Source organism: Danio rerio, chromosome 3 (genome assembly GCF_052040795.2).
Source record: "Danio rerio strain M-AB ecotype USA chromosome 3, GRCz13ab, whole genome shotgun sequence".
NCBI classification, from domain to species: Eukaryota; Metazoa; Chordata; class Actinopteri; order Cypriniformes; family Danionidae; genus Danio; species Danio rerio.
The window spans coordinates 61822501-61842500 of NC_141023.1; the positions used below are offsets into that span (position 1 = coordinate 61822501).

At 39.5% G+C, this 20000-nt stretch overlaps 1 protein-coding gene and 1 long non-coding RNA gene across 3 annotated transcripts in view; both read right to left on the reverse strand.

Annotated features, from left to right (window-relative positions):
- hid1a (HID1 domain containing a) overlaps positions 1-20000 on the reverse strand; it is a 55617-nt gene that overhangs the window by 24096 nt on the left and 11521 nt on the right. For both annotated transcript variants that reach the window (XM_087245277.1, XM_087245276.1), the window contains exons 5-10: positions 17870-17976; positions 17570-17686; positions 11585-11792; positions 6462-6518; positions 6227-6367; positions 6060-6150 (exon numbers count right to left, since the gene is read on the reverse strand). In XM_087245277.1, the coding sequence (XP_087101403.1) occupies positions 6060-6150; positions 6227-6367; positions 6462-6518; positions 11585-11792; positions 17570-17686; positions 17870-17976 (721 nt within the window). The remainder of the gene's footprint in view (positions 1-6059; positions 6151-6226; positions 6368-6461; positions 6519-11584; positions 11793-17569; positions 17687-17869; positions 17977-20000) is intronic.
- LOC147836939 (uncharacterized) lies at positions 9504-11097 on the reverse strand. The gene is made up of 3 exons (XR_015941975.1): positions 10160-11097; positions 9975-10113; positions 9504-9650 (listed from the first exon to the last, which is right to left on the reverse strand). It is a non-coding gene; the product is annotated as an uncharacterized LOC147836939 (long non-coding RNA).

Sequence of the window (20000 nt, forward strand, 5' to 3'; positions counted from 1 at the left end):
TTTATTAAAACAAATATAAATATGGATATAATAAATAATACTGCTAATAATAATAACATTATACAAAAGCAAATTGTTATGAATGAACTGAAAAAGCCTCCCGAGATGAAGACATAAAAGCAGTGATTTTTCATATTTATAGGCTAGAAAATAATATGTTTTGTAATATTTTAATCCTTTATTTTTATATCCTATATCTATTCTTATTATATTCTATATATATCCTTAATATTTAAATTTTTTCATATGTAAAGATATTTGCCTATTGCTCTCTTGTGCGTATTAAGCAGTGCGTAAGCGAGGCGCAACTCTGCGCCGGAGTTTAGACCGGGTTAGTTTTGGTCTAATGAAAAATCTATTATAGTTTCTCAAAATAGCAACGCGCCAGCGGTCCACCTCAGAACGCCTTCCTTTTTAGACCAGAATGCCTATGGGCACACAAATGAGCGCTAATGCATTTGCTATTTAAACAGCGTAGCGCAACGTCTCAAAACGACTCTTGCGCCAAGCTGAAACTCCCAAAAGACTATTGCGCCGCGTCTTGCGCCCCACTGCGCCGGGTGTATGATAGGGCCCTTAGGTCTTAATATGGTCACCATTGGAGCCTTGTTGTCATCTGGTGGTCATGTTTGGTACTGCACCCATTAAACTAACTGAAAGCTCATTTTTTGAGATATCAACTTCAAATTTGGAACACCATTTGTTTAGATCTTTCACTTTGATTTTATTTCAGTTTTTACAGTTAAAGATGTTTAGTAAAACGCATATTTGATCAAATTGATCTTAGATGTTGATTTGTTGTTTTATTTTAATAAAACAATTTTTTATCACTTTATGTTTTCACTTCACCAACAATCTGACAAATATTGTCTTTAAAATAAGACAACTTAAATCTGTGAACCAAAGCGTTGAAGATTTACAGTTAAACCAAGGTTAAAATGCTCATAAAAACTTAATTGTGATGTTTTTAAGAAGAAAAGTGAACCAGACAATTAATAAAAAGTGTCATTCTTAAAGGGATAGTTCTCTTAAAAATGGAGAATGTCCATCTAAACACGTGACTTTTACTTATCTTTAAAGTGCACATTCATTTTTATGAAACCTGAGAGTTTAGGTCTTAATAGGGTCACCATTGGAGCCTTGTTGTCATGTGGTGGTCATGTTTAGTACTGCGCTCAAAAAAAAAAAAAACCTGAAAGCTCATTTTTTGAGATGTCAACTTCCAGTTTGGGATTGTTTAGATCTTTGACTTTGATTTCATGCCAGTTCTTACTGTTAAACAGGTTTAGCAAAACGCATATTTGATCAAATTAATCTTAAATATTGATTTGTTGTTTCATTTTCATTCATTCATTTTCCTTCGGCTAAGTCCTTTATTTATCAGAGGTCGCCACAGCAGAATGAACCGTCAACTATTCCAGCATATGTTTTTCGCAGCGAATGCCCTTCCAGCCACAACCCAGTACTGGGAAACACAAAACTCCCTCATATTCATGAACACACTTATACACTACAGCCAATTTAATTCACCCCATTTAACCATGGAAAATGTCTTTGGACTATGGGGGAAACCGGAGCACCTGGAGGAAACCCACATCAAGACGGGAAAAACATGCAAACTCCACACAGAGGGCCCTATCATACAACAAGGCGCGAGGCAATTGTTGTTTGCTAGTTTCAGCTTGGCGCAAGAGTCGTTTTGGCGTTTTGCGCCACGTTGTTTAAATAGCAAATACATATGCGCTCATATGTGCACCCATAGGCGTTCAGGTCTAAAAAAGGAGGCATATACTCGAGAGCATTTCTCATAAATGGTGAGATCCGGATTTGCTGCTCGTCTCCTTTAAAAAAGACGCAGCTCCAGTATGAGCTGATTGTTCTGTCTACAGATTCGGTAAGTGTATGCGATCAGCGCCCTTTCTTTGTTCATTCAGATGGCAAAGTTATAGTTGGTATGGTCAGCAGTACTCTTTCAGTGTTTAAAGACAGACCGTAGTCAAAATGATTTATAAGTTACTTAGTTTACAGTACGTTAATATCACTACAATATTGAAAGATCCGCTGTAAACGCTGCTCTCTGACTGTAAACACGTGAACACTGTAAGCAGGGCCGGCGCGTCCATAGAGGCGACCTAGGCGGCCGCCTAGGGCGGCAGTATAGAGAGGGCGGCGTCCGCAACACCCCCCTTACCACCTGCGTCCTCAGTTATGTCCGCGACATCTCCCTCACCACCCGCGTCCTCAGATATATTCGCGCATAGGCGACAGAATAGAGAGGGCGGCATCAGCGACACCTCCATCAGCACCCGCGTGTCCTCAGTTAAATCCGCGCGTAGGGCGGCAGATTAGAGGTCCGCGACACCCGCGCGTCCTCAGTTATTTACGCGCATAGGGCGGCAGTATAGAGAGGGCAGCGTCAGCGACACCTCCCTCCCTCCCTCAGCACCCGTGCGTCCTCAGTTATATCCGCGCATAGGGCGGCTGAATAGAGGTCTGTGACACCTCACTTTATTTTCATAACCGGTCACTTTCGTTTTCACTTTGGGGTTGAGGGCGGCGTGATCGTCCTCTGCCTAGAGCGGCAGTTTAGCTTGCTCCGGCCCTGACTGTAAGCAAACTTTTGCCGACCATCGTGTTGAATTTTTGCCGCATTTTGTGACAGGATAGTCTATACACACACGGCTTTCTGACCTACTGAGCGCATCTGAGTTACAAAGAAATGCAGATGCTTTTTCCTCTTATACGATGTGTGGTATCAAACATTCCACCGTCATTAAACACACTGTCTCCCCTGCGTCTGTGTTTGTTTTTCCTCGGTCAGAAGCGCGTGCCCAAATGGCAACTCCCATTTTTATTCAAACCCTGCCCATTTTTCCTCCCCCGACACTCCCACCCAAACAAAGCTAGACACACCAACTTTCCAGACTTTTTTCAAACTAGAGGTGTGAAAACATCCTGCTGAAACGGGGGGTTTCATGGCCCTTTAAATAACTTATCCATTTGCGCCACTTTGTGGACTCATGGGTGTTTCGGTCTAGATCAGAGGTGTGCTACGGCGCATCCGCTTGTTAAAGGGTCACGAAACACCAAAACACATTTTTTGAGCTGTTGACAGTCGTATATGTGTCCCTCACTGCTAAAAACACTATTAGGACACCTATATTTCACTAAAAAGTGTAAATTGGTTGTTTTTGCGTTATTTGAAGCAAATTCGTACTTCCGGTTTGAAACTAATTTTTGAAGCTGCGTCACGGTCATGACATAATAGCTTGTATTCCAGCGTGCAGACTGGCCGTCTGTGCCAGAGTGTGTCTTATTACGTCTTACAGTGTGTTGCATTAATGCATGAGTAAGGCTTGGTTCAAACCAATCAGCGCGCTCTATTGTGCAACTTCATTAATATTCATTGCTGTCAGAGTGTAGACGACAGAGACGCCACGTTGTGTTGGCAAAACAAGCGTGAAGGGTTGCTTTTATTGTTTGCTGCCGTTAAGTTTTGTTTTCATTTTCTCTCTGTGAGAGCGCAGCTGGATTCACGCGTGGATTAACAGTGTACGCGACGCGCGACAACAATAACTTACGTGTCTAAGGAGGAACATTGTTTACCTGAGAGCTGTTCTCATCTGCAAACGCTGAGATCTGGATTCGCTTGTAGTCTCCTCTAAATAAAGACGCGGCTCTAGTTGCTGGTGATTGTCCTGTCTCTACAGATTTGGTAAGTGAGCGACCAGTGCTCTTTGTTTATTCAGTTCGTATTTTATTCGTATCAAACAAACTATTGCACCGAGTGTAAACAAGTTAGCACTAACAGTTACAACTAAACTATAACCTCGTGTTGGATTTTGTGACCGGAATAACACACGCGGCTTTCTGACGCTACCTGCCGTGTGCATCTAAGCAGATCCTCGAATCAAATATCTCCTTTGTCGCGAGGGACATGAATGAATTCCCTGAATGAAAGAGCCAAACTGCAGTTAAAGTCCACCATTTAATAATTTGGCAAATAATTCGACAACAGATGTCCATGTAAACACAGTCACATTGTCCGCTGTGTGTGTGTGTTTTGACTCTGAAATTTAGCGCGCCCAAATAGACACTCCCACACCAAGCCGCTTTTCTTCCTTTGACACTCCCCACTAAACAGAGCTGGACACGCCCACTTTTCTGACTTTTTCCAAAGTAGAGGTGTGAAAACACCCTGCTGAAACGAGGGGGTTTCATGGCCCTTTAAGTGGTGACGTGTTTGTGACGTATGTAATAGTTTCCGGGTCCAAGCCGCCATTCATTTGAGTTGAGAAATAATTCGTTTATGATCACTTTTTATTTCTATCACACATTAAAGTAAATTTTACATAAAGTCATAGTGTACACAACAATCTCTGGGCTTGCTGCATAACAAATACCAAAAGTTTAACAATTTACAAAACAATGAATCACTTTCTGGCCATTGGATATTAGGCATGGACATATATATTGCAATCGTGACTTTCGAAAGTATTAAATCGCTTTGTTAACGTTTATTATTACCATTTCATGAATCTCCCCATTCAGTTGAATAGAGCGCTTGGACCCGGAAGCCGCTCCGCGTGACGTCACACTTAACAAGTGCATTGCTGGCATGTTGCTATTTTAAGAAACTAAAATAGGCTGCACCATAGACCAGCTGACAGGAGGTCTAAACTCCAACGCAGAGCGTGATACTTGTGCACCTCCTTACATATTGCTTAATACACATGCAGGATGTACAGCACAGAAATATCTTTGCAAATGAAAAAGAATTAAAGGAAAACAAAATACAAAAATTATTATTTTCAACATAAATCAAAACCACTGCTTTCATGTCTTCTTTATCTCAGGGGGGCTTTTTCAGTTTATTCACATCATCTTGATTTTGTAAAATGTTATTATTATTATTAGTAGTAGTAGTATTTATTATAAGCATATTTATATTTGTTTTATTAAAAACAATCTTTTCCCAGAGATGGGTTGCAGCTGGAAGGGCATCCGCTGCGTAAAAACTTGATGGATAAGTTGGCGGTTCATTCCGCTGTGGCGACTCCAGATTAATAAAGGGACTAAGCCGACAAGAAAATGAATGAATGAATGAATGAATGAATGAATGAATGAATGAATGAATAAAAACAATCTTAGGGTGCTTTCACACCTACACTTTTGTTTCGGAACGTGTCTTGTTTGCCCAGTTAGCGCGGTTCGTTTGGCATATGTGAACAGGGCAATCGTGCTCTGTTCCGCACCAAAGTAATCGCTCCGAGATCGCTTGAATGAGGTGGTCTCGGCTCGATTGAAACGAACCCTGGAGCGGTTCGATTGCAGTGAGAAAGCGATCCGATCCGAGCGCGGTTATATCACAGTGTTTTATGGATATGTAATAGACATACGGCTATATAAAGAGAGAACTATGAGTAGGGCGGGAAGTTTCGCGAGTCTCCGGATGCCCGCAAACGAGTGATGATCTCCCGGTAATCTCGCATCTCCCTCCCGGTCCTCAAATAGGCATCGTCGCGCACCCTTCTTACCCCTCCCAACCGCATCTCTCCTCAGACACGTCACGCGCGCACCCTGTCAATCACCATCAAACCACCACCTCTCCTGACAGCTGAGCGGGACGCTGCAAAATAAACCCTGACACTCTGACTAATGTAAGGAGAGTTTACTCGCACGTGACTTGTTTTAGCTCTTTTGGTCCGATTAGAAACTTTGCAGTGTGAAAGCGAACCGCTCCAAGAGCAAAGAGCAACAATGTAACAATTGTAATCTCTGTTTCGGAACAACTGAATCGATTCACAGGTGTAAAAGCACTCTTAGATTTGTCCACTTGTCAGGAAGGCTCATATTTGTGCCAAGTGAATGGTAAGTAAACGACGACAGACTTTTAATTTTTTGATGAACAGTCCCTGTAAATAAAATAGTGTGTGATGCTAAATATATTTTAAAAATCTGATGTTTTAAAGGTGTTTGAAGGGCTTTATGCAGGATGAATGATAGAATTTTAGATCAATTATTTTGCCTTTAAAAATGTTCATATTCAGCGCACTCACATTGGTCAGCCCGGGCATCATTCAGATAATAGAGAATAGGCACTAAAATGTCCAACACATCACTGCTCTTCAGCACGAAGAAGAGGAATTTCTGCAACAGAAAAGATGACAATTATAAGTGATGACATTTCTCAAAGTCAGCTGTACTTAAGCATCTAATCTCTTACTTTGTTGAAGTCACAGAGCTTCCAGAAAAGCACGAGCAGTTCCTGGTGAAACTGGATCTTTTTGGTGGAGTTGGGCAGGTATGTTTGAGTGAGAGGGTTGGTCAGCAGACGTGCTAAACCCTTCAGCACAAAGTCGTAATCCTGCAGACACAAGGAGAAAACGTTTGCATACACGGAGAACAATGCAACTGCTTTGTACTTTCTCAATATTTATGAACACTAAGATTCTCCATACCTCCTCCCTGTGAATTCTGGACAGGTAATTCACGAACAGGTTATTTGGACCTACAGACTACACAAATAAGAGAAGATGTATTTGCATTTATACTGTCTTTAGCCATTTCAGTGGATTTTTGTAAACCTGTACTCTGTCTGTGTGTGTGAGAGCGACAAGACTCATATGTGTATACTGACATAAGTTTTACACAGGCATTGCAAAGAGATGGTGAATTTTGAGGAGACTTCTCAGAAATGTTTATAAATCAAACAGAATGACTTTACTGTGATGGTTGGGTTTAGGGTCGGGGTAAGGCAAGAGAAAAAAAACTGTTCGTACAGCATAAAAGCAATGGAAACCTATGGAATGTCCGCATAATTCACAAAAACAAATCTGTGTATGGTAGTGTGTTTATTCAGTGGTGGACAAAGTACTCAAATTACGCACTTGAGTAAAAGTACAGATAACCTTATAACATTTCAATACAATAGAAGTAGTACTTTGAGTACTCAAAGTAAAAGTACTTATTAATGTCTATTCTGCAAGAAAATTTAATTACCAAAACTTGTCATACTCTGACAAATCATGATTTATTTGAGTGGAACATGTGAAACCATTTTTACACGCTGAACCCCATTCAGGGGCCTCATGTATCAACGCTGCGTACGCACAAAAACTTTGCGTACGCCAGGTTTCACGCTCAGAATCGTTCACGTTTGGATTTACTAACGATGAACTAAACGTGGGAATGTGCGCAGCTCCATGCCAGCTTTATGGCTGGCGTACGCACATTTTTTGTGCGTGTCTGTTTTTTTCCATTGGCGACTTCTAGAGGCAGTTGTGTTAAATTCCTCTCTACAAAGTGTCTTTGAGCCTTGCGATGGCAGCTGTATGAGACGGGTTCATCTAGCAGGTATATAAGGTTTCCATACCATACAGTTGACCAGCTAAACATTAAAGCACAATTTGCAGCGATCGCCTGTTTTCTTAATGTAATCTGAGCTATCTACGGCATGCACATTGCTATAAAGGCACTATCTGAAGATAAATTTGCATGCATGAATCAGAAACATTTCCATTCAATAAATGTGCAAATAAAATATGATGCACAAACTTATTAATGATTCCTACTTGTCTTTCTCGTAATAAATAGTTGGCAAAATCTGATATGTAGCGGGGAAAACTAAGAAAGAGTTCACCAGACGCTGGATTCGAACCAAGTTCATGCTCGAACGTGTCTAAACATGTTGACATGCGTCTTACGAGCTGCGCCACTGAGACTGTTACAGTGTCTGCAATATTTTACACCTATAAATCACACTATTTCTTTTTTAATGCACTCAGTGCGATGTTCAGACCCAACTATGTTAACCGCATCAGCTAAACTCTCCCACTCTATTTTTTTCTTTTGTTGTTAATTCCGGAGAACAAACTTGCAAATAACACCGCTTTTCTCTGGTCTACCTCCGAAAGCAGCACCTCCAATTCACATTCTGTTCAAAGTTTCTCTTTTTGCTTGATTTTGCCTTTGCTTTTTCGTTTGGTTTTGCCAAAGTAGAGTCATTAGCATATTCATACGGGGGAGGAGGCAGGAAGGGGTTTTGTGCTCGTGCATGTTGCGCTCAGTTTCACATTTGTTCGGATGTACAAAAGAATATGTGTGAGATTCGGCATACGCAGTGTATCATACATCTGAATTTTTTCTGCGTATGCACATTTACAGCTTTGTGCGTACGCAATGTTTTAGTAAGATTTCCATGCAAGTCTTGGTACATGAGGCCCCTGATGAGCAGTTATTAACTTGACTCACTCTTGACTCAATCATGTAAATCAGTTCATCGTTTGCTCGAGACTCACTCTGAACTGATCATTTAAATCAGTTCATCGTTTACTCAAAACTCCCTCTTGACTCAATCATTTCAACCAGTTCATCGTTTACTCAAAACTCACTCTTAACTCAATCATGTAAATCAGTTCATCGTTTACTCGAGACTCACTCTGAACTGATCATTTAAATCAGTGAATCGTTTACTCAAAACTCACTCTTGACTCAATCATGTAAATCAGTTCATCGTTTACTCGAGACTCACTCTGAACTGATCATTTAAATCAGTGAATCGTTTACTCGAAACTCACTCTTGACTCAATCATGTAAATCAGTTCATCGTTTACTCGAGACTCACTCTGAACTGATCATTTAAATCAGTGAATCGTTTACTCGAAACTCACTCTTGACTCAATCATGTAAATCAGTTCATCGTTTACTCGAGACTCACTCTGAACTGATCATTTAAATCAGCGAATCGTTTACTTGAGACTTACTCTTGACTCAATCATGTAAATCAGTTCATCGTTTACTCGAGACTCACTCTGAACTGATCATTTAAATCAGTGAATCGTTTACTTGAGACTCACTCTTGACTCAATCATGTAAATCAGTTCATCGTTTACTCGAGACTCACTCTGAACTGATCATTTAAATTAGTAAATCGTTTACTCGAAACTCACTCTTGACTCAATCATGTAAATCAGTTCATCGTTTACTCGAGACTCACTCTGAACTGATCATTTAAATCAGTGAATCGTTTACTCGAAACTCACTCTTGACTCAATCATGTAAATCAGTTCATCGTTTACTCGAGACTCACTCTGAACTGATCATTTAAATCAGTGAATCGTTTACTTGAGACTCACTCTTGACTCAATCATGTAAATCAGTTCATCGTTTACTCGAGACTCACTCTGAACTGATCATTTAAATCAGTGAATCGTTTACTTGAGACTCACTCTTGACTCAATCATGTAAATCAGTTCATCGTTTACTCGAGACTCACTCTGAACTGATCATTTAAATCAGTGAATCGTTTACTCGAAACTCACTCTTGACTCAATCATGTAAATCAGTTCATCGTTTACTCGAGACTCACTTTGAACTGATCATTTAAATTAGTGAATCGTTTACTCGAAACTCACTCTTGACTCAATCATCTAAATCAGTTCATCGTTTACTCAAGACTCACTCTGAACTGATCATTTAAATCAGTGAATCGTTTACTCGAAACTCACTCTTGACTCAATCATGTAAATCAGTTCATCGTTTACTCGAGACTCACTCTGAACTGATCATTTAAATCAGTGAATCGTTTACTTGAGACTCACTCTTGACTCAATCATGTAAATCAGTTCATCGTTTACTCGAGACTCACTCTGAACTGATCATTTAAATTAGTGAATCGTTTACTCAAAACTCACTCTTGACTCAATCATGTAAATCAGTTCATCGTTTACTCGAGACTCACGCTGAACTGATCATTTAAATTAGTGAATCGTTTACTCAAAACTCACTCTTGACTCAATCATGTAAATCAGTTCATCGTTTACTCGAGACTCACTCTGAACTGATCATTTAAATCAGTGAATCGTTTACTCAAAACTCACTCTTGACTCAATCATGTAAATCAGTTCATCGTTTACTCGAGACTCACTCTGAACTGATCATTTAAATCAGTGAATCGTTTACTCAAAACTCACTCTTGACTCAATCATGTAAATCAGTTCATCGTTTACTCGAGACTCACTCTGAACTGATCATTTAAATCAGTGAATCGTTTACTCGAAACTCACTCTTGACTCAATCATGTAAATCAGTTCATCGTTTACTCGAGACTCACTATGAACTGATCATTTAATTAGTGAATCGTTTACTCGAAACTCACTTTTGAATCAATCATGTAAATCAGTTCATCGTTTACTCGAGACTCACTCTGAACTGATCATTTAAATCAGTGAATCGTTTACTTGAGACTCACTCTTGACTCAATCATGTAAATCAGTTCATCGTTTACTCGAGACTCACTCTGAACTGATAATTTAAATCAGTGAATCGTTTACTGGAGAGACTTAATCTGAATCGATAATTTTAATAAATTGTTTACTGGAGACTCAGGCTGTACCCGAAATCGCCTACTACTCAGTAGATACTGCACTTGAATTTGAATTTACTACACAACCGTTAGAAAAGTACGCTCTATAAAGTATAAATGTGAGTGGTATGAATGAAACTCAGATGTTCTACATCTGTCATTTGTCTTTATCACAAGAACTACTCACGTCAGTTGCGTCTCTTCACTCCCATTCATGAATTATCTTGCGTGGTATCATGGGATTGCATAGCATCCTTCAGATGCGCACTTCAGAATCTTGCCAGCATTAGTAAGTCATCGGGTTACTCCTTGCATACTTTAAATTAAGACATACTGCTTGTCTCGAATACTGTTTTTAACATAATATAAAGTAGGGAAATATATGCGATTTTGGACGCAGCCTCCCTCAAATGAATCATTTGAATCAGTGAATCACTTACTGGAGACTCATTCTGAACAAATGATTTGAATCAGTGATTCATTTATTGGAGACTCACTCAGAACAGGTCATTTGAGTCAGTGAACATTGACGATGATGATGTCAGTCCAATTCACAAATTACTTGTTAAGTCCAACTGTGGACTCATCTAAAAGATTAACTGACTAATTTTGATTAATAATGATTGATTCGTTCACAAATGAAACCAAATTGGTGTCTTGTCTTGTCTGAGCAGCTGACAATTTCTCCCCTTCAACATAACTTTTTACTCAGCTTCATTCAGAAAATGTACAGGAGTAAAAAGTACAATATTTTGTTCTGTAATGTAGTGAAGTAAGTTTCCTACAATAAACATACTCATATTAAATATTACAAATATTAAAAATCAGTGTTGGGCAGGTAGTGACACTACTAGCTTAACTACATTTGTCAGTAGCCTGGCGGTAGCATCACTACTTTCTTAATAGCTTTTTAGTACCGTTTTATTAATTACTAAGATATGATTGGATTAAAGGTGGTTTAAAAATTTACATTAAAAAATCAAGTTAGACAAAGCTAAGCTAAATTTTAGCTTTTAGCTTAGCTTGCTACATTTCCCAAGGGGGAGCTTTTAGTGTAGTTATGCTACATTTTAATTAGAGTACCTAATAGCTTAGCTCACAACATTTACCAGGTAGCTTGCCCAACACTGCTTAAGATATGTACTTGAGTACAAAACTGAAGTTAAAAATAGTTATTGTCCACCACTGTGTGTATTTTACAGGCTGTGGTGCTCTTACGTCCTGGTCCTCCATGCTGGATGGTGAAGGTGGACGGTATGGTTGTCCGCCCTCGTGCTCAAGGGTCACGATGAGGATCTGCACGGCCTGCTCCACCAGCTGCTCGCGGTAGTCTGAGAAAAGCAGGTGGTTGTAGGGAATCCCGTAGCCCACCGGGTCATACGCACACACCACGTTCAGCAGAGAGGTGAAGAGCGGAAGCGCATGTCTGGAGATGTGACAGAATGACAGTGTTTACCACACTTTTACAGTCCTGAAGATCACGCAAGAAGTGTTTGCACAACCAAAACTCTATGAAGTGATGCTTAAAGGAACACTTTACCCAAAAATGAAAGATGTACTCACTATTTACTCACCTTCAAGTGGTTCCAAACCATTACAAGTTGCTTTTTTGTTGTTGTTGAACACAGAAGAAGACATTTAGAAAAACGTATAACCATTGACTTTAATAGTAAAATATAAGTGTTCTACATTTTTCAAAAGATCTTCTTTGGTGTTTAACAAAAGAAAGGAACTCAAACAGATTCGAAGTAACGGTTGAGTAAATTAGGATGGACATTTCAGTTTTGGGTGAACTGTGTCTCGGGTGAACAGCTAGAACAGGAATGGGCAAACTCAGTCCTTGAGAGCCAGTGTCCCTGCAGAGTTTAGCTCAAACCCTAATCAAACACATCTGCCTTTAGTTTTTTAGTGATTTTGTAGACTGATTAGCGTTGGAGCCAAACTTTGCAGGGACACTGACCCCTTAAAGACAGCGTTAGCCTAGAGTTAGTTAAACCAGGCTGGTCAAACTGGTTTCGGCTGGTCATTCTAGCTGGTCTCACAGCCTGACAGACTAAGACCAGGCTGGAAATTGCTAAACCGATTTTAAGATGGTCTAAGCTGGGTTATTTTACCAGAATTTACATATTCATGTTGAGCTTTGTTACCTTTTATTAAGTTGTTTTCTAAACCAGTTGTTAACCAGAGATATTAAAAATCCTGACAGGGTTTTGTCATTTTGAGGGGTTGAAAGAGGTTTAGTGGAAAGTTTTACCTACTACGATGCGCTCTGTTTTCTCTGCCATGCCTCCTTCAGCAATAATAACTGCATCAGTTACTGTCTGCTTTTGTTTTTGGTGTCGGATTATTATTTGCTGGTAAAGAAAATATATTTGTTCACCTCTGCTATTTATACTTTGATTTTCATTTTCATTTATTTATTTTTTCCACTTAACTGCAAATTAGAATAGAAACTGTATAAAAAGCACACAAACATACTGACAGTTATAGGCACTGTACATTGTTATGGGTCAATGATGCTAATATTTGGCATCAATTTCCCCTTTCTGGATGTTCTTTCTATGAATGATTTATGTAAAAGCACTGTCCATGTGTGTTTCCTCGTCGGTTAGTAACGCTATATTTCATTGCACAACAATAGTCTATTAGGCCTTTTGGCTAAAATAGAGAAATCATGATTTTATTTGTTGTTATTATTAGATTATTTTAAAATATCATCTCTCCTGCTGTGCATGAACTAAGCTGTTGAATAGTCAGCGTATGAGGCGGCTAGGCTAACCTAGCTTTAATTTTAAATAAATTATTTTCTAATCGGTTGCCTATTATGTTGTGAGTATACCCCTGTAATGCATACTGCAATCCTTTTTTGTCTGGCTTTCTCGGATATCTCACTTGTTCGCCAAAAATGACTAATTATATCCCTGGCGATGTCTGACACCAGTGCAAGCATATTGTAATAGACATGCCAGGCACGAAAACTTGACAGGCGTAGAGACAGTAACTAAGAGGGTGGGGCTTAGCGGAGGGTCAATTCTTGAGATTTTATGGAGGACAACTTAAAGGTGCGGTATGTAAGTTTGACACCCAGTGGTTGATTTAGGTATTGCGCTCCTGAATCGAAACACATTTTCACTCAACTCCTCTTTTGAGGAGTCCATGCAAGCACAGGTTGCCAGATTGACGTGAGTGTGCCTGGCTATCGAGCCTAAAGGCTGATATAAGGCTGATTTGAGCTATATTTTCAATACTAAAAGGAGTATTTGTTCTAACCAACACCTTTCTATTTTAGAAACGGCTTCTATTTCTCATTGATGAACAACAGGATAAACTATGGTCATCTCAGGTACACCTCATGTGCTTTATTCAGTGCTAAAGTCTAATAAAGCAAGTGACATTACAGGACATTTATTGCCATACTACTGAAAGCAGCAGCAGATAATTCTCCTCAGATCTTGAACATAAAATAAACCATTTGAAATTTTACTTTAGAACTGTTACTCAGTGCAAGCCAACACATATCAGTGATTCAGCATGTATTTTTAATATTTTTAAGAGGTTTAATATGTTTTAATCAGATTATAAACCTTACCGTTTTGTTGGAGTGCAGTGAGTGCACTATTCTGTGCTTCTGAATGGCTGTTTAAATTTCTATCGTGTTTCATCTGGTGCAAACAAAATTGCTTATTACTGCAAGCCTCGTCATGTAGTGTGTTGTTAGGACACAAGGTTGCAAAGTAGCCTAATGTTTACTTTCATAACCTAATGTTTACCTTCACAATATTTATATTAATTGCTAATTAATAACCACCACATGTGTAACTCTAAATCTGTGTCTTATTTCGGAGGCTGTTACGGTTCACCAAAGGTCGCATTTTCAGTCACAGCACATGTTTTGACAGCCTTCATGACTGAATAAATCAAATAGGCTGTTTTCTACCAAGGCAACCAGGGTGCTGAAAAATAATTGGCTAAACCGGCATTGAACGAGTTAATGACCAAAACAAAGACATACATTCTGGCACGTAACACATTTTAAAAGCAGAATATCTGATTTAGCATTGTTTTTCAGATAAACAAGAATGCTTACTTAGCATGTTTCTTAAATATCTGCAAACTAGCGCTGTCAAAATTAGTGCGTTAACGCATGCGATTAATTTTAAATAATTAACACGTAAAAAAAAATTAACGCAATTAACACAGTTGCAGGTTTTTTTTTACTTCCTGTTGTGGTGGACGTGTGTTTAACATGCAAGAAATGTGGATAAGACCAAGGAAGCACTTTTTGAAGGCAAGTTTCGGTATAAAACAATTAGTCGCATCACCAGGCTCTCCAAAGTTTCATGCAATTTCGGGTGTTTCATTTTTAACTTTCAACTTCTGTTGTAAGTTGATACCGCATGGCGAACAGAAAGAAAATCCTCCGCATTTCCTGACTCTGTGGTCCTTTAATAAGAGTATAATCTAAATCATATTAAAATCGGAGTATTGGTGTCTTATGTGAATGTACTCAGAAAGTCTCTGGTGAAGTCGCGAGCTGTCAAAGACAGGGCATTACTCTGCCTTTCAGCATGAGCCCTCCAAGTTTAGCGTGTTTCCTCATTAAACGAAACAAAAGCGTATGCTTCGCATTGTTGTATCAGAATCCTTGTGAAATACAGTAATACTTTAGGCCGCTTAGTTTAAGCAAATTTGATGAACGTGATCATGCGTGTTTAATCTGAGGGGAGTCGCTCCAGTATGGAAGGCCGTTGGGGCCAAAACGTCTGCAGCGCGTTGTCTGTGTGTGTCTGTGTGTGTGTCTGTGTCAGGGCTGTTGAGGGGTGTCAGGGGTGGAGTGAGCGATGTCTCTGAGTAGGGGCGTGTGCGCGCGAGACGTACCTGAAGGACGGTGGGGGTGAGTTGTGCGCGACATAGGCCCCGTTTACACTAGTGCGTTTTAGTTTTAAAACGGCGTTTTAGAATGAAAACGATCCGCGTCCACACTCGCGTTTTACCCAGCGTTTCTGAACTGCTCTCCGTCCACACCAAAACGCTGAAAACGCACATCACGTGACCACACACACACTCTTTGGCAATCGCTGGAGCCCATCTACCCAGATGAGAGCTCTGCTAGTCGGACTTCTCATCAAGCATCTCCCGCTGGATCTAATCTCACTATTAAACGTGATATTTCATTCATCTTGTTGTCTTTATCTAACGACATATTCCCTGACTTTGGTCACTGGAATCTATTACTTGTTCTCAGGTAACGTGTTTTGGCTGAGCGCAAAGATAAGTTAATGATTAATGTAAGCACGTACATTCTGTATATTGACTGATCGCTTGCCTTTATTTCCTGTAATGTATAAACTTATTGTATGTTATACTTTTATAATGGCCATTATCGATTATTAAAACTGATATTCAGCAAAACAGAGTGTATGTTACGTATTTTCACTGAAATTGAAAGGAGGCAGTTGTTATCGGCTCCGTTTTGTTATAAATATCCAAACAGTGAAGATGACGCTCATGCAGCACGACGCCTCAACATTTCTGCTGTCTGTTTATATTAAAATAAAAATAGGCAGTTCCTTATATCAAGTTTACATTTTATTGTTGAGAAAGTGAAATAACGTAGCCAGGGTGATGTGAATGAAGTTATAAAGTACACTGTTCCCTGTGAAGATTGACGCGTGTCCTCGGTATGTTTTCCATATCAAACTGAGAAGAAGAGATGCAGCCTTGATCAAACTTGCGAAGTCTGAACTTACACGGAGAAGATGCGGGACTGAACTGTGTGTGTTAGGCTACTTAATATTGAGTAAAAGCCCCTATCAGAGAGGTGAATGTCTGCAGCCCCGCCTCCGTTTTCAGATGTCTCCGTTTTCCATCATCCACACTGAGACGGAGCAGCAGCGTTTTAGAATGAAAACGGCCTCTCCAGCGTTTTCGAAACGCTCCGTTTTCGGCGCTCGAGAACTCCGGCGTAGTGTGGACGGATGGCGTAACCATAGCAAAACTTATGCGTTTTCAAACTAAAACGCACTAGTGTAAACGGGGCCATAGGCTACCTGAAGAGCAAGGAGGGATGCGGGGGAGAGGGGTGTGCAATGTATTTAACGACCGGTTTGCGAGAAATTATCATTCATTTGCGGGCATTTGGGGGTCTCTGTGCACTTGCGGGATACTCCTAGTCTTAGCAACTGGATGAATGTAAAGGAGGATTAAGCTAAATTGTTTCTACTCTATAACTAATGTTCTCAACTCACAGCAATAAAACTTTACAATGAGTGCAACAGTTTGTATTCTATAGTTTATTATTATAATTTTTCATTTTCCATATCTGCAATTCCTGTATTTTGGCTTTTTTTTGCAGTCCACTTAGAATCCAACATGGAAATCAATGTTTTCTTTATTGGCATTGATTGTTTTGAAATTTAAATGTCATTTACATGCCTGTGTTTTAATTTTTGTAATAAATATGGCTGTCAAGCCAGGATCTTGATGGTTTATTGTGGGTATGTTGTTTACATAAAGAAATCTGTGTTACAAGTTAAACAAAAATTCTATACAATTATATTTTGAATTTTAATTCTAATAAACAATTATATTTTGAATTTAAACAGTTTTTGTCTTGCGTTTACATTAATTTTACATTTGAATTGCCAAAATTACAAGTTTTAGTATTTTAAATGTGATTAATCGCGATTAATTTTTTTTAAAAAGTTGCGATTAATTAGTTAATTTTTTTAATCGATTGACAGCACTACTGCAAACATATTAGGGTATATTTATGCTTTAGATAAGTCAAAAACTTATATACAGCACCTTTCATTGTTTTAATCCACTTAAATTTGTTAAGTTACTTTAATCGAATTGTGTTGGGACAACATGAATAAAATGAGTGGAACCCTGGGTATTTTACAGGGAAATGAGCTTTTTTGAATGCTTTCTAAAGTATTATTATCAATCATTTGCTGGGGTTTACTGGGCTGCTCTGCGTGTTTTTGTGTGCTGGTGCTACGCAGTTGCTAGGATGTCTGGCTAGCTGTTTGCTAGACACTTTCTTACAAGCCCAAATCTAAAGATCCCACACTTAAGTTCACACAGTAGGGTTTAACAGTCAGGATTAGGGGCTGGACTTTGTCAATAGCACTAGTAAGTCGGCGGGTGTTTAAGCGGGGAGTGTCTCGTTTGTCTTTTGTGTGTCTTCTGAAGCCGGACCTGTTTTCAGTGGAGCAGAAGAAAGTGACCCAGGGGTTGAGGATAGTGTTGTCTGAAGTCGGCGGCAGGTACATGGCCTCTGAGAAACAGGTGAGCAGCAGCCTCAACAGCTCAGACCTACAAACACACACACATTAAACACGTACACACCACTTATTTGACTAATCTGCTCTTTATGCAGCTGATCTGGATCTGAGGTTTGAGTGGAAAAACAGGTCTGGCCTTTCAGACGTCTTGTGTGGTTACTGATTAAAAGGCCACGGTGGAAACTCAAACAAAACACACGTGCGTGGCTCTCACCGGTTGAGGTCGTGGATGTAGTTGAGCGGTGGAGACTGAGCGAAACCCACACCAGCCTCCCAGATGTACTCGCAGCTGTCCAGAGACTGCATGTCTTCAACCGAGTCCTGGGCACGACACACAATCAAATCACACACTGAGTTAAGAGCAAATCTGACTATGTGAGATATGAGAGTCTAAAGTGAAAATACCGCCATCGTTTACTCATTCTCCACTTGTTTCATACCGGTTTGGGTTTCTTTCTTTGTTAAATAAAAGGAAGATGTACTGATTAAATTGTGTTTGTTCCTACTATAGGTGCTAACGGCTGCTTTTGTCTACAGTTCTTCAGTATATCTTGCTTTGTGTTCAACAGAAGAATGACATTTATTTAAGCCTGGAACCACTCGAGTCTCAAATGTTAATTTTTTTGGTGAACTGTCCCTTTAATAAAGCGTGAAAAAAAGCTGAATACATTTATATCATACTATTATTTGATCCTATCTGATGTGGCTTTAAACACTGATAATTGAATGTTCAGCCAGACGTGGCTTTATTAGTAAATGATATAAGCTGTGTCTCATTTCAGAGGCTGGATCCTTTAAAGGTGAGTCCTTCGAAGTCCACATAAGCAGAACTGACTATTTTGAAATAAGACGATCTCACGTACAGAAGACAGATCAAACAGTAACAGCTGCCATTTATAAGTGGCAATAAAATGTAGTTTTCAAAGTAATTTTAAAACTTTTTTTTAAGCGATCTGAAGGCAAAACAAGGTTTACAAAGGCTGGAAATATACACTTACTGGCCACTTTATTAGGTACACCTTACTAGTTCCGGGTCGGACCCTCTTTTGTCTTCAGACCTTCCTTAATCCTTCGTGGCATACAGTAGATTCAACAAGGTACTGGAAATATTCCTCAGAGATTTTGGTCTATATTGACATGATAGCATTATGCAGTTGCTGCAGATTTGTCGTCTGCACGTCCATGATGCCGTTCATGATCCTGTTCCCCCACATCCCAAAGGTGCTCTATTTTATTGAAATATGGTGACTGTGGAGGCCATTTGAGTATGGTGAACTCATTGTCATGTTTCATAGATATATACATTAGATGTCGCCTACCCTGTTGTTGTCTATTGGAAGGAATGCGTCAATAGAGCCGCCATTTTGGAACAGGGTAGCGCTCCTTTGAAATGAATAACGAGACCGAGGTACAGTGGAGGACTGTGGCCATCCAAAGCCAGAGATATACACATATACACATATATCTATGATCGGGAGTTTTCCTGGATGTTAATATTACATTTTTTTTTATTATGAAATTTATAGTTTTACATCACTGTTCTACATTGATGGATCAGTGACCGCACAGGCATTTCTAACAAAAAGCTTGTGTTTGTGTGTACAGAAATGTACTATTCACCCTCCCTGTTAAATTTGACCTAATCTGTGTCCTGAAACACAGCTCCTCTCCTGCTTTCTCTTCTCATAATGACGGAGGGAGTGATTAGTTTGTCAATGAATCTCCGTTATGAACGACTCGTTCACTATACAAGACAATAATACAGGTTTCTGGCACCGCAGCATCTCGTTGTCATATTTCTTCTGATTTTATTCAACAAAACTAGCATAAGCCGAGTGTTTAGTGGGAGTTGGTGCTAATTTGCCTTATGGTGAATGTATAAGAGACTGTATTATCATTAAAAACATTGCCTGTTAAGCACAAAGGTTCATAACATACAAAAACAAGAAAAACTAAACCTTACATATGTAATGTTCTGCCTTTGTGCTTTGTTTTCTTTGTTTGCTTGTTACTTCACCCTTAGAAAGCGCTAAAGTCCCGCATCTTCACGTAATAACACTGTCTTGACTAGTGCGGTTGAATGACACTTGTCCTGGGGGCACTGTACCAATGTGGCGGCGCTATTGACGCATGCTCAGGGTACCTATGCGATATCTAGTGTATATATCTATGGTCATGTTTAAGAAACCAGTCTGAGATGATTCTCGCTTTATGGCGCGTTATCCTGCTGGAAGTAGCCATCAGAAGAGGTCATAAAGGGATGGAGATGGTCAGCAACAATAATCAGGTAGGCTCTGGCATTGAGATAATGCTCAATTGGTACCAAAAGTGTGTCAATAAAATAT